We start from the raw sequence: 26345 nt of genomic DNA on the forward strand, positions 1-26345 counted from the left end.
CTTTCCTATGCAGAACTGTTGTTATCGACAACTTTTCTATGCAGAACAGTTGTTATCGACAACTTTTCTATGCAGAACAGTTGTTATCGACAACTTTTTTATGCAGAACAGTTGTTATCGAAAAGTTTTCTATGCGGAAAAGTTGTTATCGACAACTTTTCTATGCGGAATAGTTGTTATCGACAACTTTTCTATGCGGAAAAGTTGTTATCGACAACTTTTCTATGCGGAAAAATTGTTATCGGCAACTTTCCATGCGGAAATATTGATATCGACAACTTTTCCATGCGGAAATATTGTTATCGACGACTTTTCTGTCCAGAAAAGAAGTTATCGATACCGTGTTTTGCTGAATTGTTGTTGTAGACTTACCTTTTGTTTGGAAAAGTTGGAGTCCACTCCGCTCCCTATTTTGAAAATTATTATAAGTAGCATTAAATATAACATTTTCTATTTTAGCCTCCTAACTTATATTTTATTTTACTTGTTTTTGTGTTTTTTTTTTTTTTTCTTTGTTTTCTTACATCAAATCTCATTGCAAATAAATAAAACAATAATGAGTTTTGCACATTTCCGAAGTGCACATGAAAAAGTCCTCGGCCTTTTGACATCTACCCATGGTGGCATGAGGTATATTCTGCAAACACATGTTGGCAACATTTTCAATAATTTTGATTTCACTGATTTGACCGGTGCTAAAGTTCTCGGCCATTTCGAAGGCGCTGTTCCTCTTAAAGTTGCCATTTTCATCCATCTATGGGGAAAAATTAAAAAAAAAAATCCCTTGCTGAGTATTTATGGTTAAGGTTTCAAGAACATATCCTTGAATTATTTTTTTTTTTTTTATAAAAAATTTTGAAAAAAAAAACCGAAATCAAAAAATATTGATCCCATTGACTTTATTATAAATAACCCCATTTTTCTTTAAATTATTTAAAAAAAAAAATGTTCTCACCATATTACATTCGGTTAAAACACAGGCCCGAAAACATTTCGCCAATTCATTTTGGGCCGGTTTTTGATCAATAAAATCCGTGACATCAGCTGGAAAAATATTTAAAAAAAAGTTAGAAAAAATTGAAAATATTTTAATATTTTTTATATTTTTCATATTTTACTTCCTCATATTTACCTTTGGATACCCCCGCTTCCTCCATACATTGTTTGTAAACAGTTTTCAAGCGATCGCCAATGCAGAGGGGCTATGGAATTGAAAACAAAAATATTAAATTAAATTTGAATAAAATAACATTTCAAATAAAAACGGCCATAAAGGAATTATTTGAAGTCCGGAACCTGCAGACCCACATCTTCACATAGCCCCCATATAATTGTACCTCCCGATTTTCGTTATTTTGAAGATTTATGTCACACTTTTTATCGGAATTGCTTCAAATTTCGCATTTGAAGTTTCTAATGAGTACTGCAACCTAAGGCAAAAAATTGTCCCCTGGTATTTTGGGTTCGCAATGGGTAATATATCCTATGGCAGAAAATTGCGTATATATAGGTCCACACTTCATACATGTTTGCCATATAACTGTACCTCCCGATATTCGGTATTTTGGTGATTTAAACGACAATCTCTTACAGATTAAACTCAAACTTGGTATTTAAAGTGCGTAATAGGCACCGTCTTCTCTGGCAGATAATTGGCTGTAAAGGACCATGGTTTCGTGTGGAACCCAAATAACTGTACCCCCAATATTCAATATTTGGACGATTTAAGCCATATTTTCGAAAGGAATTATTTCAATATTGGTATTTGAAGTTCCTAATGGGTACTGCAGTCTATGACAAAAAATTACCCATACAGGTCCATATCTTCGTATAGCCCCTCATATAACGGTACCTCCCAATATTCGGTTTTTTGATGATTTATGCCACTTATTTCACCAGAGTTGTTTAAAATTTGGTATTTGGAGTTCGCAATGGGTACCACCTCCACTGACAAAAAATTGCCCACACAGGTCCACATCTTCTTATAGCCCCTATATAGCTGTACCTCCCGATATTCGGAATTTTGATGATATTAGCTATATTTTTTAACAGAATTACCTCAAACTTGATATTTGGAGTTCGCAATGGGTACTACTTCCACTGACGAAAAATTGCCCATACAGGTCCACATATTCGTATAGCCCCCATGTAACTGTACCTCCCGATATTCGGTATTTTGATGATTTTTGAGACATTTTTCACTGAAATTGTTTCAAATTTCGTACTTAAAGTTCGTAATGGGTATTGCAGCCTGTGACAGAAAATTGTGTATGCAGGTCCAGGGCATTGTATAACCCCCACATTACTGTACCTCAACCTTCTCTGGCGGATAAATGGAATTTTTTAATTATTTATCTAAGACATATTCGAACTTATTTTTAATTATTTTTTTAATTGTTTGTTATTTATTTTTTAAATGTTAATTTGTTTGTGTTTTTTTATTCTTAATTATTATTTATTTATTTTTTTTATTTTATATTATTTTTAATTATTTATTTTTTTATTAATTCATTATTTTTTCTAATATTTTTCTCTTTTTTTTATATTTATAAAAATAATAAATAAATAAAAATAATAAATAAATAAAAATAATAAATAAATAACAATTATAAATAAATAAAAATAATAATTAAAAAATAAACGCAAATAAATGAACTCATGCAAAATAAATAAATAAAAGTTAAAAAAATAATAACAATTAAAAAAGGCAGCTAATTTAGTCCAGGCCGAAATTTTAATTATTTAAATTCAGTTTCAGTTGTTACGATTTTCTTCATTTTTTTTTTTTTTTTTTTTTTTTTTGTTATTTTTCTATTATTATTAATTAATTTTTTGCTGGTTATTATTTTTTTTAAATTGTTATTTATTTATTGTTTTTGTTAATTTTTAATTTTTATTCACTTATTATTTTTATTTATTTATTTACTTTTATTTATTTCTGTTTATTAATTTATTATTTTTTCAAATATTTTTATGTCTAATTAATAATTTTTTTGCATAAAATTATTTCATATTTTATTTATTATTTTTATTTATATATTATTTGCATTTATTTATTATTCTTATACATTATTTATTTTTATTCATTTATTATTTTTATTTATAATTTTATTTATTTTTTCTAATATTTTTATGTCAATTTTCATAGGGGTCTTCGAGAATAAGAAACCATCTTATCGTCCTTTCCAAAAAAATATAATTTTAATATTTTTTTTTATTTTTTGTTATTTATTATTTTTATTTATTTATTATTCTTTTTCATTTATTATTTATATTTATATGATTTTTATTTTTTCTAATAAATTTATGTCAACTTTCATATGGGCCTTTGAGAATAAGTAACTATCCTATCCCCCATTATTTTTTTATGTATTTAATTTATTTATTAGCTATATTTATTTATTATTTTTATTTATTCATGATTTTTATTTATTTATAATTTATATATATATATTTATTTTTTTATCAATTTATTATTTTTATTTATTTTTCTATTTTTATTAATTTATTATTTTTATTTATTTAATATTTTATTTATTTATTATTCTTATTTACTTATTATTTTTATTTATTTTATTATTTATTAATTATTTTTTTTAACATTTTTATTTGAACTTCCGCAAGGATCTTCGAGAATAAGAAACTATCTTATTCCCCTTTCCAAAAAAATATAATTTTTATTTATTTATTAAGAGTTCATTTATTTCTGTTCATTTTTCTTCATTTATTTATTATTTTTGTTTATTTATTATTGTTACTTATTTATTATTTTTTTATTATTTTTTATATTTTATCTATTTATTATTTTTTCTAATATTTTTATTTCAACTTTCATAGGGGCTTTCGAGAATAATAAATTATCTTATCCCCCCATTCCAAAAAAAAAATTTATTTGTTTACTTTATTTATTATCTCTATTTATATATTATCTCTATTTATTATTTTTATTTGTTTATTATTTGTTAATAATTTATATATATATATATATATATATATATATATATTTATTTTTTATCAATTTACTATTTTTATTTATTCATTATTTTTTTATTATTAATTAATTAATTTTTTTTAACATTTTTATTTGAACTTCCGTAGGGATCTTCGAGAATAAGAAACTATCTTATCCCCCTTTCCAAAAAAATATATAATTTTATTTTTATTTATTATGTGTTCATTTATTTGTGTTTATTTTTCTTCATTTATTTATTATTTTTAAATATTTATTTTTTATTATATTTATTTTTTTATTAATTTATTATTTTTTCTAATATTTTTATGTCACCTTTCATAATAAGTAATAATCTCCCTTTCCCAAAAATATATATTACTGTTATTAATTTTTTATGTGTTCATTTATTTCAGTTTATTTTTCTTTTTTTATTTTTAAATTATTTTTTATCTATTAACTTTTTATTTATAAATATTTTTATTTTTATTTATTTATTATTTTTATTTATTTATTTGTTGTTACTTTATTATTTTTTCTAATATTATTATTTCAACATCCTTAGGGGTCTTCGAGAATAGGAAACTATCTTATTCCCCATATCCAAAAAAAAATATTTTTAAGCCAATTCACCGTTAATCACCAATATTTTCCTATTAAAAAACATTTCTTTTGACCGTTTTTGTTTTCGAATTTTTATTCCAATTTACCGTAAAATCCAATTGAGCATAGCACACGACCGGATATAGCAACAAAATCACATAGAGTTTCATTTTGATTTATTTTTTATTTCAGGTTTTCCTTTCTTACAATTTTGACAACCGCAAACGTTTTTCAATATTGTCACCCTCCAAAAAAAGTGAAACCGAAAAATCCCAAAGCGCCTCCTTTATAAAGACTTGGCGCTCACAGTGCGATTGTGATTTTCATTTCACTTCCAAAAAAAGTGATATTCACTTTTAAAAAACCGTAACAAATTGTATTTGTAATTACACAGTGCTACAAGAATATAGATACTTGGGTGGCACATTTTCAAAACATACCTACTCTACGTTACAAGAACTCTTGTCAGTTTACCTTGCCAATCTTAGGAAAAAAAATATTTTTTGTTATTTAATTTGGCTCATGGTCAGCAGATAGAAAAAACAATAAATTTTGTTTCATATTTTTATTTCTAATATTTCGATCGGCAACGACGATCATCATCAATATTGAAATTTATTTATATTCTCAAAACAATTTACTTCAACACAACACTCTTCAAAGATTTTCTTAATCTTTAATATTTAAAAAAAAAAAATCAAGTTTTTAAAAATAAAATAAGCCGTTGATAATTTTTGAAAGGTTTTTAACAATTTCTTGAAAAAATCCAACAAAAAATCCGATTTTCCTGAAAAATCCTTAAAAATATTTTAAAACCATCTATAAATTATGCCGCTGATAATTTTTCAAAATTAATTACAGGAGTTTAAAATATTTTTACCAATTTTTCAATATGTCAAAAAAATTTGATTTTCCTAAAAAAAAATTTCAAAACTTCCCATAAAAAATTTGCTGAAGTATTACATCTCTGACAATTTTTTGAATATAACTACAGGGTTTCGAAATGTCGCTGAAAATTTTAAAAAATTAATAACTGGGTTATAAATTATTTTTACCATTTTTTTTTTTAAATGTTAATAAAAGTTTTATTTTCCTAAAAAATATTTCAAAAATTTACCGTTGAAAAATATTCCGAGGTATAAGTCTCTGACAATTTTTACAAGTTTTTAAAATGTTTTTAATAGTTTAAAATTTTTGAAAATTTATTACAGGTTCTTAAAACGTTATTAACAATTATTAAAAAAATCAAATTTTCCAAAAAAAAAACTCCTTAAAAAATCAAAAAAAAATCAATTACAAAATATATTCCGAAATATTTTTAAAAATTATTTACAGGGGTTTAAAATATTGTTGACAATTAAAAAAAAAACATAATAATTAAAAAACCAGATTTTCCCTAAAAAAATATTTCAAAAATCCTCAATTAAAGAATATATGAAGTATTATGTCAGTGATTATTTTTAAAAATTAGTTACGGGGTTTTCAAATAAAAAATAATTAAAATAAAAAGTAGAAAATAAAATTTTAAAAATGTTAATAAAAAATCCAATGTTCCTAAAAACAACCCTAAACAAATATTTCTAAAATCCGAAATTGAAAAATGAACAGAAATATATCATTTTTACAAATTAATTTCAGGTTTTAAAAATGTTTTTACCCATTTTTAAAAAAAATTAAATATAAGATCAGATTTTTCTTAAAAAATTTTCAAAAATCCTCCATTGAAAAATTCACTAAAATATTAAGTCTCGGACAATTTATTACACATTTTTAAAATTTTGTTAACAATTAAAAAAATATAATAAAAATTCTGATTTTCCTTAAAAATATTTCAAAAATCCACCATTGGAGAATATTTCGAGGTATTAAGTCTCTGATAATTTTAGGTTTACAAAACGTTTTTAACAACTTTTTAAAAAATCAAATAACAAATCTGATTTTCTTAAAAAAATCCTCCATTGAAAAACATTCTGAATTATATTCTGACAATTTTCTTAAAAAGATGTTCTCAAAAATATTCTAAAATCCCCAATTACAACCTTTTCAGACCTTAAAAAATATGTCTTTAAAAAAATATTTTTTTAAAGAAAAAACTCTGGGGGCCTTGGAGTTGCTTTCAAAACAAATTTTATCAATAAGTTCTCCCTCCATGATCCGGTAATACTATTTTTTCTTCAAAATCACAAACTTATTCAAAATGGTGATAAAAAAAATATTATTTTGTAGCCCTGTGTCATTGTCGATTTTGAAATATTTTAACGATGTAATGCAAAAGGTAAATAAATGCCAATCCAATGTGTGTTTTAAATTTTCTCAGTTCAAAAAGTTCATTAACCCCTTGTCAAATAATAATTAATAATTGTTGTTGGCGTTCTTAATTTAAAGTATTATATAGTAATTTATAGTTTTTAATTAATAATACAAATAATCAGATTAAATATTATATTTCAAAAAATTCAAAATTAAATAAATCACAACGAAAACATATTTTTTTTCTTTTGAATTATTTTTTTCAACCTTTATCAAATTTCCATTACAAAATTTAAGCAATTAAGGTCACTGATCCATATGAAATATTTTTGGATACACTTCATCAGGCCCAGTAACGTCACGAAAAATAAAAAAAAAACAAATAAAACACTTTAATTTCCATTGCAATGACCTTAAAAAAACACACACATAAGGGGGATTGTTTTAATTTTAGCAGCTACTTTTTAGAAAATCATTTTTGAGGGCACCCTTGGCCCATCTCTGGGCGGAACATACATTTATCCTTGAAAAATATGTTAAAAAAGTTCATATTCGGAACACGCGGTGAGATAAAACAACTGCAACAAAATCAAACGCAATAATTTTTACATTTTTTTTTTTTCAAAATTTTATTGAATGAAAGCAAAAAATGCCCGAAATTGCATCAAACTTTAGAATAAGTTTAGATTTCTTCGAATTGTTCACCTTTGGCACGAATTATGGCCTTCAAACGGCCAATAAAACCGACACACGCTGCCCGAATGTTGCTCTGCGGTATTTTGGCCCATTCCCGGAGAAGCGCTTGCTTGAGGTGATCGACACTTTGGTTGTTTTTTAGTGCCAACCTTGCTTTCCAAAATACTGCAGACACAGTAGGCCAACGGATTGGTATCCGAAGATTTTGGATTCTTGGGTGGCACGTGCTGAGTGCGATGGGGCTGAGTCCTCTTGGAATGTCCAAGTTTTGCGGACAAAATGTTTGCGTGCCCAAGGCTTTAATACACCCTCCAGAATATGTTCGCAATAATATAATAATATTCCGATGCCAGGTCGATTAATACGAGCGGAGAGCGACCATCGGCAAACTGCTGGACAACGAATGTTTTCTCATCAGAGATCGGAGAAAACCAAATTCGGCAGTTCACCACTTTCAGCCAAGCGAAGAAACTCTTTAGCTCTTTTAAGTATATTTTCTTTCTCTTTTTCAATGGCTTTGCCCCGAGCTCATTTTTCAATATTTGCCGAATGGAATATTGCGATATGATCGGCTCACGAACCATTTTCGGCCCTGCGACGCGGGTTTCGATCAAGTCGCTTCATTACTTTTCGAACCATTTCTGTTGATGTTGCTGTTTTCTTCCGACCACTTCATTGAAGTCGTGCTACGCTACCAGTATCACGGTTGCAGTTTTTTCATCTCACCCTGTATATGTCTAGCATAAAATCCCTTGTCTGAAAACCCCATTATTTCTCCTTGCAAAAATATTCCTTCAATCAATCAATGATTGGTCCTTGAAAATATTCGGAAATAATCAAAAAAGCACTCCTTTTTGTCCTTGAAAAATCCACGTTTATTCTCTTTTTGTCCTTAGTTTTTTTCCCTTTTTGTCCTTGAAAATATCCCTAAAAAAATCCTCGTTTATTTTTTTTTGTCCTTGAAAAATATTTTGAAAAAATCATTCTTTTTTGTCCTTGAAAAAAATTCTGAAAAATTCAAGAAATTATTTTCTTTTTGTCCTTGAAAAATATTCTGAAAAAATCAAGAAAAAATTCTCTTTCCGTTCTTTAAATATATTCTGAAAAATAATTCAAGAAATTCTCTTGTTGTTCTCGAAAAATATTCTTTAAAAATCCACGTTTGAAAAATATTCTTTAAAGAAATCCACGTTTGAAAAATATTCTTTAAAGAAATCCACGTTTGAAAAATATTATTTAAAAATCCACGTTTGAAAAATATTTTTTAAAAATCCACGTTTGAAAAATATTTTTTAAAAATCCACGTTCGGAAAATATTCTTTAAAAATCCACGTTCGGAAAATATTCTTTAAAAATCCACGTTTGAAAAATTTTCTTTAAAAATCCACGTTTGAAAAATATTTTTTAAAAATCCACGTTTGAAAAATATTTTTTAAAAATCCACGTTTGAAAAATATTTTTTAAAAATCCACGTTTGAAAAATATTTTTTAAAAATCCACGTTTGAAAAATATTTTTTAAAAATTCACGTTTGAAAAATATTTTTTAAAAATCCACGTTCGGAAAATATTCTTTAAAAATCCACGTTTGAAAAATATTTTTTAAAAATCCACGTTCGGAAAATATTCTTTAAAAATCCACGGTCGGAAAATATTCTTTAAAAATCCACAAATATCCTTAAAAAAATCCACGTTTGAAAAATATTCTTTAAAAATCCACGTTTGAAAAATATTCTTTAAAAAATCCACGTTTGAAAAATATTTTTTAAAAAATCCACGTTCGAAAAATATTCTTTAAAAAATCCACGTTTGAAAAATATTCTTAAAAATCCACGTTTGAAAAATATTCTTTAAAAATCCACGTTTGAAAAATATTCTTTAAAAATCCACGTTCGGAAAATATTCTTTAAAAATCAACGTTCGGAAAATATTCTTTAAAAATTCAAGTTTGAAAAATATTTTTTAAAAATCCACGTTTGAAAAATATTTTTTAAAAATCCACGTTTGAAAAATATTTTTTAAAAATCCACGTTTGAAAAATATTCTTTAAAAATCCACGTTTGAAAAATATTCTTTAAAAATCCACGTTTGAAGAATATTCTTTAAAGAAATCCACGTTTGAAAAATATCCTTTAAAAAATCCACGTTTGAAAAATAACCTTTAAAAAATCCACATTTGGAAAATACTCTTTAAAAATCCACGTTTGAAAAATATTCTTTAAAAATCCATGAAAAATAACCTTTAAAAAATCCTCCTTTGAAAAATAACCTTTAAAAAATCCACATTTGAAAAATATTCTTTAAAAATCCACGTTCGGAAAATATTCTTTAAAAATCCACGTGAGGTAGTTAGCTAAACATCCTCTAACCTAGCCTACTATTCCTTTCGAAAGAAATTTTGCAAAATTATAGATTTTAGATTTAATGATTTGATTCTTTTATTTTCTCAATATATATTTCTGCTTAACTTTCCTTTTTTTTGTTTTTTTTTTTTTTTTCTTTACACATTTTCCATAACTCAATTTTCGTTTTTTTTTTTTTTTGCTTACCAATCTATTGGCTAGTGTTTCGGCTTTTTTTTGAAATTTTCGAAAACAATTAATTGTGATTTTTTAGGTGATCATTTGTTTATTGAGTTGCTGTTGTTTAAATGGTGTATTTCTTTTTTCAAAATCATGATGAGAAAAAAATCAAAGAAAAAAAGTTAAAAAAATTAAATTTATTTAAATAAAAAAATAAGATAACGATTATGTTGTTAGATGTGTGAAGTCTTGCAACATAAGCTAATCGTAAATCAAAATAAAAAGTCTATATTCAAAGTAAGGACTGGTTTGCAGAAGAAATTGGTGTTTGTATAAATCTATTAATTTTTATAATCATTTTTGTTCGTTTATTTTTTTTTTTATAAATTTTCTGTTTTTGTTTTTTTTTTTTTCTTTAAATATAAAATGGAGATGTTTTTCTTTTTGTTGTTTTACTAGCTTAATACTTAGATTACTATAACTAACATTTAAGTATATATATGTATGTATATCTGTCTGTCGATCTCTGTTGTTTTCTTTTTTTTAATGATTTAACATCTCCCAAATTTAATTTTTTGTATCCATGCCTTAAGGCCAAGTTAGAAAAGTCATAACTATAAATAAGTTTGGGTGAAGCTTGGTGTGTAAATAAACAAATCGGATTTGGGGGCAAAACGTTGATTGTTTAAATGGTTGGTTGGTTTGTTTTTTTGCAATTTTTTTTATTTTTGTTTTATTTTTTTTTTGTCGTTTTATTGTAGTTCTTCAACATTTTATATTGAATTTTGTTGCTTTCTTGATGTGTGTGTGTGGGACTGCAGCTTATCTTGATGATTTATAGTAGTGAGTAGTTGTTGTAGTCTAGAAGGGGGTTTTGAGGGTGGCATTGTTGTTGCTGTGATATTTTTTTCTTTTGTTTTACTTTTAAAGGAAATAGTCCGCCTGAGGCTTTTTCGATGGTATACCTCGACTTTCTTGGGGCGCTGCTTCGAATATAACAAAATCACGATGCAGGTACTCGTTTAGTTCCAATATAGCTGCCACATTGCCACACCTGAAAGAGGGAGAGAAAAGAGAAGAAAAATTAAGAAATTATATAAAACATCAATTATGAATTTTGCCAATGTAAAAAAAGCTGTAAGTTCTACCGGGCCGAACTTTGAACGCCCTCCACCATTTGGGACAAATTTGGCAATTTTCAAAAATATAAGAAAATCCGTTTCTGTTAAAATCTTAAAAATGTCGAACGCTGCCGTTATGTTATTAATATTCAGATTCGAAACTTGAAAAAAATCTGTGAAAAATGTAGCTAAAATCATCAAAATGCCGGATATCGGGAGGTACCTTTATATAAGGGCTATACGAAGACATGGACCAGCACAGAAAATTTTCTGTCATAGGCTGTAATATCCATTGCGAAATTCAAATACCAAATTCGATACAATTCCGTTGAATAATGTCGCTAAAATCATCAAAATACCGAATATTGGCAGGTACTATTATATGGGGGCTATACCAAAACGTGGACCTGCTTGGACAATTTTCTGTCATAGGCTATAGTATCCATTACTAACTTCAAATACCAAACTTGAAACAATTCCTTGAAAAATATTCTTAAAAAAATCCACGTTGCTTCTCACTTTGTCCTTGAAAAATATTCTGAAAAAACCCTGAAAAAATTCAAGAAATCATCCTCTTATTTTTCTTGAAAAATATTCTTTAAAAATCCACGTTTGAAAAATATTCTTTAAAAATCCACGTTCGAAAAATATTCTTTAAAAATCCACGTTTGAAAAATATTCTTTAAAAAACCACGTTTGAAAGATATTCTTTAAAAATCCACGTTTAAAAAATTTTGTTTAAAAATCCACGTTTGAAAAATATTCTTTAAAAAATCCACGTTTGAAAAATATTCTTTAAAAAATCCACGTTTGAAAAATATTCTTTAAAAAATCCACGTTTGAAAAATATTCTTTAAAAAATCCACGTTTGAAAAATATTCTTTAAAAAATCCACGTTTGAAAAATATTCTTTAAAAAATCCACGTTTGAAAAATATTCTTTAAAAAATCCACGTTTGAAAAATATTCTTTAAAAAATCCACGTTTGAAAAATATTCTTTAAAAAATCCACGTTTGAAATATATTCTTTAAAAATCCACGTTTGAAAAATATTCTTTAAAAATCCACGTTTGAAAAATATTTTTTAAAAATCCTCGTTTAGAAAATATTCTTTAAAAATCCACGTTTGAAAAATATTCTTTAAAAATTTTCTTTTAAGAAATATTCTTAAAAAATCCACGTTTGAAAAATATTCTTTAAAAATCCTCGTTTAAAAAATATTCTTTAAAAATCCACGTTTGAAAGACATTTTTTAAAAAACCTCGTTTAAAAAATATTCCTTAAAAATCCACGTTTGAAAGACTTTCTTAAAAAATCCTCGTTTAAAAAATATTCTTTAAAAATCCTCATTTGAAAAATATTCTTCAAAAATCCTTGTTTAAAAAATATTCTTTAAAAATTATCTTTTAAGGAATATTCTTAAAAAATCCACGTTTGAAAAATATTCTTTAAAAATCCACATTCGAAAAATATTCTTTAAAAATCCACGTTTGAAGAATATTCTTTAAAAATCAATGTTTGAAAATACCAAAATACCGAATATCGGGAGGTGCCGTTGTATGGGGGCGGGACGTGGACCTGCACAGACAAATTTCAGCCTTAGGCTGTAGTATCCAAAACGGACTTGAAATACCAAATTCGAAACAATTCCGGTGAATAATGTAGCATAAATCACCAAAATACCGAAAATAGGGAAGTACCATTATATGGGGACTGATCTGAGGACCTATTTTCTACTTCTTAATTTATCGCAGATAGCGACTTCAAATATTGTTTCTTTTAAATGTGACCCTCTGAAACTAGAAGTGTGTAGTGTCCCTCGACTAGCACACTCAACTGCATTCTTATCTACGCAGTCCATGTGGTATTTTTAACATTCCTCACTGGGAAGGTGGAGTAAAATCTATGTCGTTAAAGTTATGTGGTAACAATTGCAGACTGATCCTAGAAGAGACCCTAAACGAGTTTTTTCTAATATGTTACAACAGATCCTCACTGAACCCAGGAGAGCTCCTAGTATTCCTAATAGCATCCAAAAATTCCGAACTATTATTCTCCCTGCAAATAAAATTTAATTAAAATTCTCTTACATATTCCATTCAACTCACCTGTAACAGTAATTCGGTGCTGACCACACCGTAAGTACCGCCTCGCCAAAATGCCATTTGAAACCCTCCATAACCAATTGATGGGCACGACAGATCATATCGATGTCATTGGTGCGCGTAAATTGCATTACAACATCGGCGCCAAACAGATAACCCGCTCCACGGGGTGATACACCCCAACCAGTTTGATCCTCGGGATCTGACCACAGTAAATCACACATGGGACCATCATGCGGCACTTCCTGCTTACGATCTATGGTACGAATTTGATCTAAATACTGTATGGATGGTGATAGGCCACCGTGGACACAAAATATTTTGCCATCAATGATGGCCGAGAGCGAGAGATAATCAAAGATTTCCGTACAATAACGCCACACTGCGGTCGAGCCATATTTGCGCAGACATTCATCGTAGAAACCATAGACTTGGGTAATTTGACGAGATTCATGATTACCACGTATCAGTGTTATGCGATCGGGATAGCGTACCTTGAGCGCCAAAAGCAGTAGAAAGGTTTCCACACTGTAGTAGCCACGATCGACAAAATCGCCCATAAAGAGATAATTCTTTTCGGGAACATCACCGCCAACTTTGAACAGCTCCTTGAGGTCATAGAACTGACCGTGGATGTCGCCGCAAACGGTAACCGGTGAATCGACACGTTGGACATTACCCTCCTCTACGAGGATTTCACGGGCCTTGGCACACAAGGCTTTGACTTCGTTTTCTTTGATTATTTCACAGCGTTTTAGCTGTTCAATTTGGCGATCCAAATCACTGTAATCAGTCATGGTATCAGTCTGTCAGGCTGCGGTGCAGTGCAGTGCGGCGCGGCGTGTGTGTGTATGTTGCAAATATTATGGGAAGCGAGGCAAGCAAGTGTGCTGAGTGTGTGTGTGTGTGCGGAGGTCAAAGTGGGTTTTCCAAAATCGCCAGGTGTTCAAACACAAATTAATTCCAAAATATAATTCAATTGAAGTTCCCTTTGACTGCTACTCCAGACCAAATGATGACGATCTAAGGCCTTAAGCTGCAAAGAGAAGACAAAACAAACAATGATGAAACATGTTTGCAAATATAATAATAATACTTATTAAAGTAAACAAATAAACCTTAAAAACAACCTCTGCTGCGTTTCCAACCTCTGCAGGTTACCACTTTGGAGCCATGTTTTTCCCCGTGGCCTCTATACGGTTTCCAAGTTTCTCCACCAAAAGTGTAGCAGCAAAAAATTATTTGCACACTAGCCCGCTCATGCACACTGACTGGATGGCTGGCACTCTCACCTTCAAGCCATACAAAAAAAACCACCGATGGCAGAAAAAAATGCTCACCTTTTCACCAAACACTCTTTCCCGTTTTTTGCGATGCTGCTGCCCTGTTTCCTTTCCAGTTTTCTTCTTCCTCGCCACACCAAAACTCTTTACTTGTTGTTTCCTTCAATCGTCGGCTTCGTCGTAATGTTTTTCATATTTTGGCGTAATTAATTATCTATTTTATTGCTTTCCTTTTCGCCAAAATGAAGATTAACACCAAAAATTCACAGCTCCACTCGTAATTGACGAAAGAAAACAACAAAAGAATGAAATTCGTGACGCTTGCTGAAATTTATCGATGACAATCATGGAGAGGTAATCGTTTGTTATCGCTCTCATGTTTTTCCTCCCTCTCACTCGCTCTCTCACTCTATGCAAACACATGCAAAAACAAATCAACGTTGTTTTGTGGTTAGCGGTTATCGGTAGAGTTGTGTAACAACAAGGTTAATGAGTACTCATCAACCAGTGTTGTCAATGTAGCGGGTATTTTAAAGGAAAAAAACGTTAGAAATAGCATTTTCTGCAAAGAAATGGGGAATTTTTGTATTCAAATTAAGAGTTATTTATAATTTTAAATTTAATATTATAATTTTATAAATTTATAATTTTAAATTTATCGTGGGAATGATCACAAAAATAATAAGAGATATTTATAATTTTAAATTTAATATTTAAATTTTATAAATTTATAATTTTTAATTTAACGTGGGAATGATCACAAAAATAATAAGAGGAGATATTTATAATTTTAAATTTAAAATTATAATTTTATAAATATATAATTTTAAATTTAACGTGGAAATCATCACAATAATTAATGTCATCAAGTTCTCAATATAACAACAAATGGGAGTTGTATTTTTTATTTTTACAAAAAATATGCCACTACAACGAATTTTTTTTATTATTTTTGGAAATATTTATACAATTTTTTTTTTTTTTGAAAATAATAAAAGTTTGTCAATATAAAGAAGGGCTGCTATTAACCATTAATATCTTTTATTACATGCTCTGTTCCAGGACCTGCAACAAAGAATTTTTTATAATTTTTAGAAATATTTAAAAAAATTTGAAAATAATAAAAGTGTCTCAATATAAAAAAGGGCTGCTGTTAACCATTAATATCTTTTATTAAATGCTCTGTTCCAGGACCTGCAAGTATCTACTATTTCTGATTTTTTTCGTTACCATAAAAGGAAAATCGGTTATCGTTGTAAAAATTTTTACTTTGCTGGAGTTTTGGAACAGACCAATGCTAACATAGAACAAGTTTCAATTAAATTTAAAAATATGGAAATTTTATAAAAGAAATACATTTTGAGCGAAAAAAAATTATAAAATAAATATATTTTTTTAGAAGAAAAATCCAAAAATCCGTTATAAAAATGTTTACTTTGCTGGAGTTTTGGAACAGACCAATGCTAACATAGAACAAGTTTCAATTAAATTTAAAAATATGGAAATTTTATAAAAGAAATAAATTTTGAGCGAAAAAAATTATAAAAAATATTGTTTAAAAAAAAAAAAAAAAAATTAAGACAGACGAATTGAGGCTCAATTCTTGTTCTATGAAAATATGAAATAGAAATTTTTATAAAGGGAAGAAATGTTAAATGCCATTTTTTTAAAGAAAATATTTGTCATTTCATGTTAAATAAGCCAGAGTATGTATCACTAAAGCAGGTCATATATGTCCACAATTTGATACAGCCCCATATAACTGTAGCTCTAGGTTTAATTTGCCTTGGCTGTTTCAAATTTGCTATAAATTGGCATATGACCTTCCCTTTATGTGGGAAGCATTTTTGCAAAGAACCATCCATATAGATCTACGTTTAGGTATAGTACCCATATAAGTGTACCTCCCTATACTCGGTATTTTGTTGATTTCAGCTACTTTTTTTCAGCGGAACTATTTCAAATTTTGGGATTTAAAGTTCGCAATGGATACTAAGTTTTATGACAAAATATTGCCTTTGTAGATCAACGTTTTCACATAGCCATCATCAATATACCGAATATAGGGAGGACCCATTATAGTCCTCCCTATATTCGGTATATTGATGATTTTAACTGCACTTTTCGGCGGATTTGTTTCAAATTTGAAGTTTGCAATGGGTACCAATGGCATATTGCCTACGTAGAGCCACATCTTCAAAGGCATCGTCGTCTTCCCCATATCCGCCGAAAATTTTGGGGTATTCTGTGCGTTGCGCCTTTCTTCCTTTTTCTTCGCGTTCTTCAAAATGAGGACTTGCCAGCGGTAAAAATTTCCCAAAATTTCAGTCCAAGCATGGTGTCTGTATCATGAAACCAGATCTTGTGTTAAAAAAAACCGGTTGCTTATTTCGTATTTTATGAGACTTATAATTATTAAACTTTTGACCCGGTGTGAGGGAGGTACAAGAACGGGTGGTCCGATATATTCCTTCTTCACATCAGATCTTGTGTTAGTAAAAATATTAGGATGTGCGAAATCTGCGGAGAATCGGTTGCTTATTTCGTATTTTATGAAAGTTATAATTATTCCAAATTTTGACCCATTGGGGGAGATACCAGAAGAAATTATCCGACATATTCCATCTTCACACCAGATCTTGTGTTGCTAAAAATGTTGAGATGTGGGAAATTTGATGAGAATCGGATGCTGATTTTGCATTTTAGGAGAGCCACAATTATTCAAAAATTTAACCCATTGGGGGGGAGGTACCAGAACGAGTGTTTCGATACATTCCATCTTCACACCAGATCTTGTGTTAGTGAAACTATTGCGATGTATGAAATTTGAAGAGAATCTGATGAGTCCATTTGTGTTTTATGAGCTCCATTATTGTTAAAAAATTTTGACCCGACGTGGGGGAGGTACCAGAACGAGTAATACGATATATTCCATCATCACACCAGATCTTGTATTTATAAAAATATTGCGATGTCTGAAATTTGAGGAGAATCGGATGCTTATTTCGTATTTTATGAGCTCCATGATTATTCAAAATTTTGACCCTCTGTGGGGGAGGTACCAGAAGGCTTAGACCGATACATTCCATCTTCACACCAGATCTTGTGTTAGTAGAAATATTGGAATGTGCGAAATTTGAAGAGAATCTGAAGCTCAATTCGCGTTTTATGAGCTCTATTATCATTCAAAATTTTGACACGCTGTAGGGGAGGTACAATAAGGAGTGGAGCGATGCATTTCATCTCCACACCAGGTCTTGTGTTAGTAAAAATATTTGGATGTGGGAAATATGAACAGAACCGGTTTCTTATTTCGCATTTTATAAGAGTCTTATTTATTCAAAATTTTGAACCGTTGTGGGAGAGGCACCAGAAGGAGTGGACCGATACATTCCATCTTCACACCAGATCTTGTGTTGGTAGAAATATTGAGATGTGTGAAATTTGCGGAGAATCGGATGCTAATTTCGTATTTTATGAGAGTAATTATTGTTCAAGAATTTAACCCATTGTGGGGGAGATACCATAAGAAGTTGTTCGATATATCCGATCTTTACACCAGATCTTGTAATGATAAAAATATTGAGATGTGCGAAATTTGAAAGGAATCGGACTCTTATTTCACATTTTAAAACAGTTATAATTATTCGAAATTTTGAACTTTTGTGGGGCAGTTACATGATGGAGCGGGTCGATATTGTCCATATTCGCGCTATACTTAGCAGTGATACAAATATTACGATTTGCAAAGTTTGCACAAAATTGGATAATTTTTCTTGATCTCTGAGGTAAAATATTTTCTTCGAAGAATTTGAGATTTTGAGGGGGAGATACTTAATGGAGTGGAACGATATTGTCCATTTTCGCACCTGACCTAGCATCGATAAAAATATTACGATTTGCAAAGTTTCCACAAAATGAGATGATATTTTCCTGATCCCTGAGGTAAATAATTTTCTTTAAAAATGTTGAGCTTTTGTGGGGGAGATACTTAATGGCGTGAACCGATATTGTCCATTTCTGCACCTGACCTAGCACTGATAAAAATATTACGTTTTGCAAAGTTGGAGTAAAATTGGATGATTTTTTTTTATCTCTGAGTTAATATATTTTCTTCGAAAAATTTGAGCTTTTGTGGGGGAGATACTTAATATGACCTAGCACTGATAAAAATATTACGATTTGCAAAGATGGCACAAAATTGGACGATCTTTTCTTGTTCTATTAGCCAAATTATTTTCTTAAAAATTTTTTGACATTTTGTGAGGAAGGTATCGGAAGGAGTGATGCTAATATTAGGATTTGGAAAATTGGAGCAGAATCGGATTATCCTTTCTTTTCCTGTTCAGTATTTTTTTTTTAAATTTTGGTGTTTTATTGGGGAGGTACCAAAAGGAGTGGACCGATATTGCCCATCTCCGAATTCGATCTATGTTTGACCATAATATTACGATTTACCAAGTTTCGACCAAATCGGATGCTTCCTTCGAGAGATATCATGCGCATCAGCCAGTCAAACGGACGGACGAAAATCCCTAGATCGACTCCAAATGTTCTGGAAATAGCGGCCTGATACTGTCAATTTTTGCACTAATCTTAGCATTGCTGCAAAGTTGGAGAAAAATCGGATTATCCTTTCTCTCCCAGTGCACTAAAATATATTTTTTTAATTTCGATTTTTTTTGTCGATACTTTTCATTTTCACACTATGCCTAGCACCGAGACAAATATTACGATTTGCAAAGATGGCACAAAATTGGATGTTCTTTTTCTGTGCTTGGATTATAGAACTTAACTTATTATTTTCTTTGACATTTTGGGGGGTAGGTACCAGAAGGAGTGGACCGATATGGGCCATCTCTGTTTTTGATTTAAGTTTGACAATAATATTACGATGTACCAAGTTTGGGCCAATGCCCTGAAACGGATTTGGATATTTCGATGAGGCACGTTTTGGCAGTATCATATGATAAATAAAATCAATTGGTAATTTTTTATATCATAATTTATCATATCATAATTTTTTTATCGTATCATATGATAAATTAAATCAATTAGTAGCTTTAATTTCATCGGACCATGGTTAAAATGCCATAAAAATCGCTTCACCAACCATACTTAAAAAAACGCCAAAATAACCATACAACAGCGCCACATTGGCAACACTGCAATATAGAATTCTCTCTCTCTCCCTCGCTCAGAATTTTATTCACATTGCTCTCTGACTGATTTACACAGCTTCTGTTTTGGATACAATTTCCATTTTATAATATTTTGAAATGGTGACGTCATAGATTATGAGTGTACGCGCCACCCCAAAGTGGCAGTCACACACAACAACAACAATTATAAAAACAAAACATTGGATACCCACCACCAGCAGAGCAGGCCGGGCCGGCTGCCAAAGATGAAACAGTCACTCGCTCTCTCTTGGATTTTGGAAGTGGATGTTTTCATTGAAAATTAGAATGATTTTTGCGTTCGTTTCGTGAGGTTGTTTTGTTTTGGTGCGTCGTCGTCGTCTCGCGTTCGCCGTTGTGTGTGTCTCGTCAGTTTTTGGCAAATTTGATTTTGTCTGGCTTGTCTTATTCCTGGGCCCTGTGCTGCCGTCCGTTGCCGCTGCCGGTTTGCAAGTGGAATAATTAACAAAAAAACAAACGCATATATATAAAACAAAAACAACAGCTAAATTCCAAAAAAAAAAATCATATGTGTGTATACGGCATTTAATTACAGTTATTAATTTATCCAAACATCTGTGTACACACACATAAATAAGTGTGGAGTAAATTATTTTGATAAGAAATTGCATATTTTTTGTAAAATTATTAACCGCAGAACTTGGAATTATTAATTGTGCACAGCCGGGGCTTTGTTGTGGTTGTTCGTAGCAATGCAAATTCTAAATTAGAATTCAAAACCTATACATATTGGTTTATTTCGATGTGAAATGGAAGTTGCGGGAGGGCAAAAGGGAGAAGGAGAGGAAAAAGTTGAAAAAAAAAAAACAAAAATACCAATTTGCAAAACAAAATGCCCCAAACAACTCTCAATTTTAATGTTCTTTTCTCGCGCTCTCTCCCTCTCTCTCTTTGCCCCCCAATTTGCTGGTCTATTGGCAAATGCACCAAAAAACTAAAGCATACTTTAAGGAGTTCATGTGTATGTGGGATATGATTGTAAATTGCAAGTGTTGCCATTGCCATTAATGAACAAAACTGAATTTTAAGGAAATTTTGACAATTGGAAAATGGCTGAAGAGACTGCGAATTGGAAAAAGGCTGTAGAGTGACTTCTAGGCACTGGAAATTCATAAAACAAAACAATTAAAAGGAAACCATGGAAAAAAATTAGAAATTAAATTCATAAAAATTTTTAAATTTTTTCAAGGGCACTAAAATGGAAAATTTTTAAAAGTTGTAGATTGTTTTAGGTTCTGGAACTGAACAAACTAGGTTTTTTGCTAGTATTCCTTTTGCCAACATGGAACTTCAAAATCAACCAAAGAGTTTCATCGTTTCCGACCCAACTCTTTATCGATGGTGAGATCTGCCACTTGTTAATGGAAATGGGAAAACTACGAAATTTATATCTAAACAATGGACATTATTGGTTTACGACAACTGTTTTCCTTTGAAAAAAATTCTTTAAAAAATCCACGTTTATTTTGATGAAGGTCCTTTGAAAAATAATCTTTAAAAAATCCACGTTTATTTTGATGAAGGTCCTTTGAAAAATAATCTTTAAAAAATCCACGTTTATTTTGATGAAGGTCCTTTGAAAAATAATCTTTAAAAAATCCACGTTTATTTTGATGAAGGTCCTTTGAAAAAAAATTCTTTAAAAAATCCAAGTTTATTTTGATGAAGGTCCTTTGCAAAAAAATTCTTTAAAAAATCCACGTTTATTTTGATGAAGGTCCTTTGCAAAAAAATTCTTTAAAAAATCCACGTTTATTTTGATGAAGGTCCTTTGCAAAAAAAATTCTTTAAAAAATCCAAGTTCATTTTGATGAAGGTCCTTTGAAAAAAATTCTTTAAAAAATCCACGTTTATTTTGATGAAGGTCCTTTGCAAAAAAATTCTTTAAAAAATCCACGTTTATTTTGATGAAGGTCCTTTGCAAAAAAAATCTTTAAAAAATCCACGTTTATTTTAATGAAGGTCCTTTGAAAAAAATTCTTTAAAAAAATCCACGTTTATTTTGATGAAGGTCCTTTGAAAAAAAATTCTTAAAAAAAATCCACGTTTATTTTAATGAAGGTCCTTTGCAAAAAAATTCTTTAAAAAATCCACGTTTATTTTGATGAAGGTCCTTTGCAAAAAAATTCTTTAAAAATCCACGTTTATTTTGATGAAGGTCCTTTGAAAAAAATTCTTAAAAAAATCCACGTTTATTTTGATGAAGGTCCTTTGAGAAAAATTCTTAAAAAAATCCACGTTTATTTCGATGAAGGTCCTTTGAAAAAAAATTCTTTAAAAAATCCACGTTTATTTCGATGAAGGTCCTTTGAAAAAAAAATTCTTTAAAAAATCCACGTTTATTTCGATGAAGGTCGTTTAAAAAAATCTTAGAATCTATTGAAAACAATTACAAATGTTATTTTTGCAAAATGATGAAAAAAATGGAATATAGAGCTAATATCAAGTCTTAAAATATAGCTATGTCTGAACCGATTTTCACCAAATTTAAGGTATATGTTTCTAGGATGAATTCAGTCGGAATTGACAAAATTCAGACCATTTGGTCTGATATTGGCGTATTTGGTGCACAAAAACCTTGAAATCGGATAAATATATATATGGGAACTATATCCAAATCTGAATTGACCTTGGCAAAATTTCTCCAAATTTGATGCACTTGCTTCTAGACCGAATTTGGTAGGATGTGCCAAAATTCAGGTCATTTCGTCTTATATTACCCCTTTGGTGCACGATTAAACCGAAATCGGTGGATGATATATATGAGATCTATATCTAAATTTCATCCGATTCTCACCAATTTCAATAGGGTTCGTTCTTGAGCCGAATAAATATTGTTTGGAAAATTTCATCTCAATTGGATAATAACTGCGACCTACATTTTGTTCACAAAAATACATGGACAGACGGTCGGACGGACGGACTGACATGCATAAATCGTCTCAGAAGGTGATTCTATGAAGATACTGAAAATTAACTATGGGTCTATCTCGCTTCCTTCTACAAATACATAATAACCTTACCACTGTGTGGTGTAGGATATAAAAATTATATTCTGGCTATTCCTATACCCTACTTTCTCTTTTTCCTCCTTATTGGAATCATGGTCCTCCTATCCGAGACCACTTTCATTTTTCCCTACCAAAAATGTGTCTCTTTTCACAAATTAACCTACAATGGCAACCCTGTTACAACATATTCCAACCACTCTCCTTTTTTTTGGCTGACCATCATCAAAAGTCATACAAAAAACAAAGCATGCTTTTAGGCTCTTCACAAAAAATCTTCTTTGACATAGAAATTAAATAATAATTTTATTTCTTTCGATTTTTTTTAATTTTAGTGTGACAAAAAGAAAAATTGTGAAAATTTTGTGAAAAATCTATGGGAAAATTCTGGAAAATTTGAGAAAAAAATTGTGTGTCTTTTCTATTCAAAGGAAAGATAAAAAAATAGAAATTGATAAAAAATTGAAAGATAAAAAATTGAAATTTTTGCAACGTGAAAAGTGAGCGATTCATATAAAGAAGACCTTAATCAAAAGCAGATATTGAAAGAATATTTTTTTCTGGAATCTCAAAAAAAATAAAGGAATTAGAAAAGAAGAAATTTTCGTGACGTGAAAAGTGAATCTCTTCATCCAGAAAAGAGAACCCCAAAAGATCAGCATTTGTACAAATTCCAAAAGCATTTTTTTTTGGAATTTTTCAAAAAATTGTGTTTGACGTAAAAAGTGAAATTTGAATAAAAAAACCCTCAAAAATCATAATTTGCCCTAAAACCCAAAGGATTAATTTTCTCTTGGAATCTCAAAGGATAAACGAATATTGAAAGCAACTCAACAGCAGCAACATGGGAAACATCTATACCACCGGACCAAATGAGGCCTTAATTGTATCAGGTAAGTTCGATTTGGATTTTTTTACAAAATTTTTTACAAAATTTTTTACAAAATTTTTACAAAATTTTTTTTCAAAATTTTTTACAAAATTTTTTACAATTTTTTTTTACAAAATTCATTTTTTTACAAAATTCATTTTTTTCACAAAACATTTTTTTTATCAAATAATTTGAATTACAATTTCTGGTCTTGAATACCCTCCGGATGACCTCCAACCGAGAGTGAGCTATTTGAAAGGTTTTATTATTTTAAGAACACCAAAGACCTTCTATAAAAGTCTTTTAACTATCAAAGATCTTTTGACGATTTTCACCAACATAAGACGTACGGATAGTCTTCTGCCTCAAAAAAAAACTCTCTGGAAGGTCCTTTCTGTATAAATATCCTTTCAAATGTTTCTAATCTTTGAAGGAGCTCAAAAAGGTTCATTAGCTATAAAATACTGTGGGAGGTCTTCTAGGTACCTAAGACTTCTATGCTGGCTTTCATCTAATATTTGCATCAGTGCTAGGTCAGGTGAGAAAATCGAAAATATCGGTCCACTCCATCGAGTACCTCCCCCACAAAGGGTCAAAATTTTGAATAATTATAACTCGTATAAAATATGAAATAAGGGCCCGATTGTCTTCAAATTTCGCACATCACCATATATTTATTCACCGTAGATCTGCTACGAAGATGGGATATATCGGTCTACTTCTTCTGGTACCTCCCCCACAAAGGGTCAAAGTTTGAAATAATCAAAACGTTCACAAAATCCGAAATAAGCATCCAGTTCTCTTCTTATTTCACACAACCCATTATTTCTACTAATACAAGTTCTGCTGTGAAGATGGGATATATCGGTCCACTCCTTCTGGTACCTCTCCCACAAAGGGTCAGAATTTTGAATATACCACGAAGCTCATAAAACGCGAAATTAACATTCGATTCTCTTCATATTTCACACATCTCAATATTTCCATCGATACAAGATCTGCTATAAAGATGGTAGAAATCGAACCATTCCTTCTGGTACCTCCCCCACAAAGGGTCAAAGTTTGGAATAATTAAAACGTTCACAAAATCCGAAATAAGCATCCGATTCTCTTCATATTTCGCACATACCATTATACCTACTAATACAAGATCTGCTGTGAAGATGGTAGAGATCGGGCCATTCCTACTGGTACCTCTCCCACAAAGGGTCAGAATTTTGAATATCCACGAAGCTCATAAAACACGAAATTAACGTTCGATTCCTTTCGGACTTGGTACATCTCAATATTTCCATAAACACAAGATCTGTTATAAAGATGGTAGAGATCGGACCATTCCTACTGGTACCTCCCCCACAAAGGGTCAAAGTTTTGAATAATCAAAATCGATCATAAATTCCGAAATAAGCATCCAATACTCATCAAATTTCACACATCTCATTACCTCCACCAACACAAGATCTGCTGTGAAGATGGTAGCGATCGGACCCCTCCTTCTGGTACCTCTCCTACAAAGGGTCAAAATTTTGAATAATCACGAATCTCATAAATCTCAAAATTAACATTTGATTCTCTTCATATTTTACACATCTTAATATTTCCATCGATACAAGATCTGCTATAAAGATGGTGGAGATCGGACCATTCCTTCTGGTACCTCCCACACAAGGGGCCAAAGTTTGGAATAATCAAAACGTTCACAAAATCCGAAATAAGCATCCGATTCTCTTCATATTTCGCACATCCCATTATTTTCACTAACACAAGATCTGCTGTGAAGATGGTAGAGATTGGACCACTCCTTTTGGTACCTCTCCCACAAAGGGTCAAAATTTTGAATATACCACGAAGCTCATAAAACGCGAAATAAACATTCGATTCCATTCAGACTTGTCATATCTCCATATTTCTTTCAATGCAAGATCTGTTATAAAAATGGTGGATATTGGGCCACTCCTTCTGGTACCTCCCCCACAAAGGGTCAAAGTTTGGAATAATCAAAACGTTCACAAAATCCGAAATAAGCATCCGATTCTCTTCATATTTAACACATCCCATTATTTCTACTATCACAAGATCTGCTATAAATATGGTAGAGATCGGACCATTCCTTCTGGTACCTCTCCCACAAAGGGTCAGAATTTTGAATATCCACGAAGCTCATAAAACGTGAAATTAATATCTGATTCCATTCAGACTTCGCATATCTCAATATTTCTATCAACACAAGATCTGTTATAAAGATGGTGGAGATCGGACCATACCTGCTGGTACCTCCCCCACAAATGGTCAAAGTTTCGAATACCCACGAAGCTCATAAAACGCGAAATTAACATTCGATTCTCTTTATATTTCACACATCTCAATATTTCCATCGATACAACATCTTTTATAAAGATGGTGGAGATTGGGCCATTCCTGCTGGTACCTCCCACACAAAGGGTCAAAGTTTTGAATACCCACGAAGCTCATAAAACGCGAAATTTGCGTCCGATTCCATCCGGACTTGGCATATCCCAATATTTCCATCGATACAAGATCTGCTATAAAGATTGTGGAGATCGGACCATTCCTTGTGGTACCTCCCCCACAAAAGGTCAAATTTTTTTAACCTCTTTTTTTCAACTTAAGGTCGATTTTGCAATAACTGCAAGTTTTTTGTCTGAATTTGATATTTACACCTCCAGCAACTGAAGATTACATCCCCAGTGACTTGAAAATTACTTCCTCAAGAACTGA

General features: G+C 30.3%; 3 protein-coding genes across 5 annotated transcripts in view; 1 reads left to right on the forward strand and 2 right to left on the reverse strand.

Annotated features, from left to right (window-relative positions):
* Nucleotides 1-501: 501 nt before the first annotated feature.
* LOC131802361 (general odorant-binding protein 28a-like) lies at nucleotides 502-4814 on the reverse strand. The gene is made up of 4 exons (XM_059122546.1): nucleotides 4660-4814; nucleotides 1133-1202; nucleotides 956-1044; nucleotides 502-754 (listed from the first exon to the last, which is right to left on the reverse strand). The coding sequence occupies exons 1-4, from the start codon at nucleotides 4720-4722 to the stop codon at nucleotides 533-535; spliced, it is 444 nt and encodes a 147-aa protein (XP_058978529.1). The 5' UTR covers nucleotides 4723-4814; the 3' UTR covers nucleotides 502-532.
* A 5267-nt stretch (nucleotides 4815-10081) lies between these two features.
* Nucleotides 10082-14872, reverse strand: LOC101888621 (serine/threonine-protein phosphatase 4 catalytic subunit). The gene is made up of 3 exons (XM_005175704.4): nucleotides 14584-14872; nucleotides 13247-14279; nucleotides 10082-11072 (listed from the first exon to the last, which is right to left on the reverse strand). Exons 2-3 carry the CDS (start codon nucleotides 14038-14040, stop codon nucleotides 10943-10945), a joined length of 924 nt encoding a protein of 307 aa, XP_005175761.1. The 5' UTR covers nucleotides 14041-14279; nucleotides 14584-14872; the 3' UTR covers nucleotides 10082-10942.
* Nucleotides 14873-23438: 8566 nt separating this feature from the next.
* Nucleotides 23439-26345, forward strand: part of LOC105261991 (flotillin-2) — a 525605-nt gene continuing 522698 nt past the window's right edge. For 2 of the 3 annotated variants that reach the window (XM_059122414.1, XM_059122415.1), the window contains exon 1: nucleotides 23441-23628. In XM_059122414.1, the coding sequence (XP_058978397.1) occupies nucleotides 23580-23628 (49 nt within the window). In that variant the 5' untranslated portion in view covers nucleotides 23441-23579. Of the gene's footprint in view, nucleotides 23629-26345 lie in introns of all 3 variants that reach the window. The other variant, XM_059122416.1, reaches the window with a different exon arrangement.

This window comes from Musca domestica, unplaced genomic scaffold, assembly GCF_030504385.1.
Source record: "Musca domestica strain aabys unplaced genomic scaffold, Musca_domestica.polishedcontigs.V.1.1 20, whole genome shotgun sequence".
Lineage (NCBI taxonomy): Eukaryota > Metazoa > Arthropoda > Insecta > Diptera > Muscidae > Musca > Musca domestica.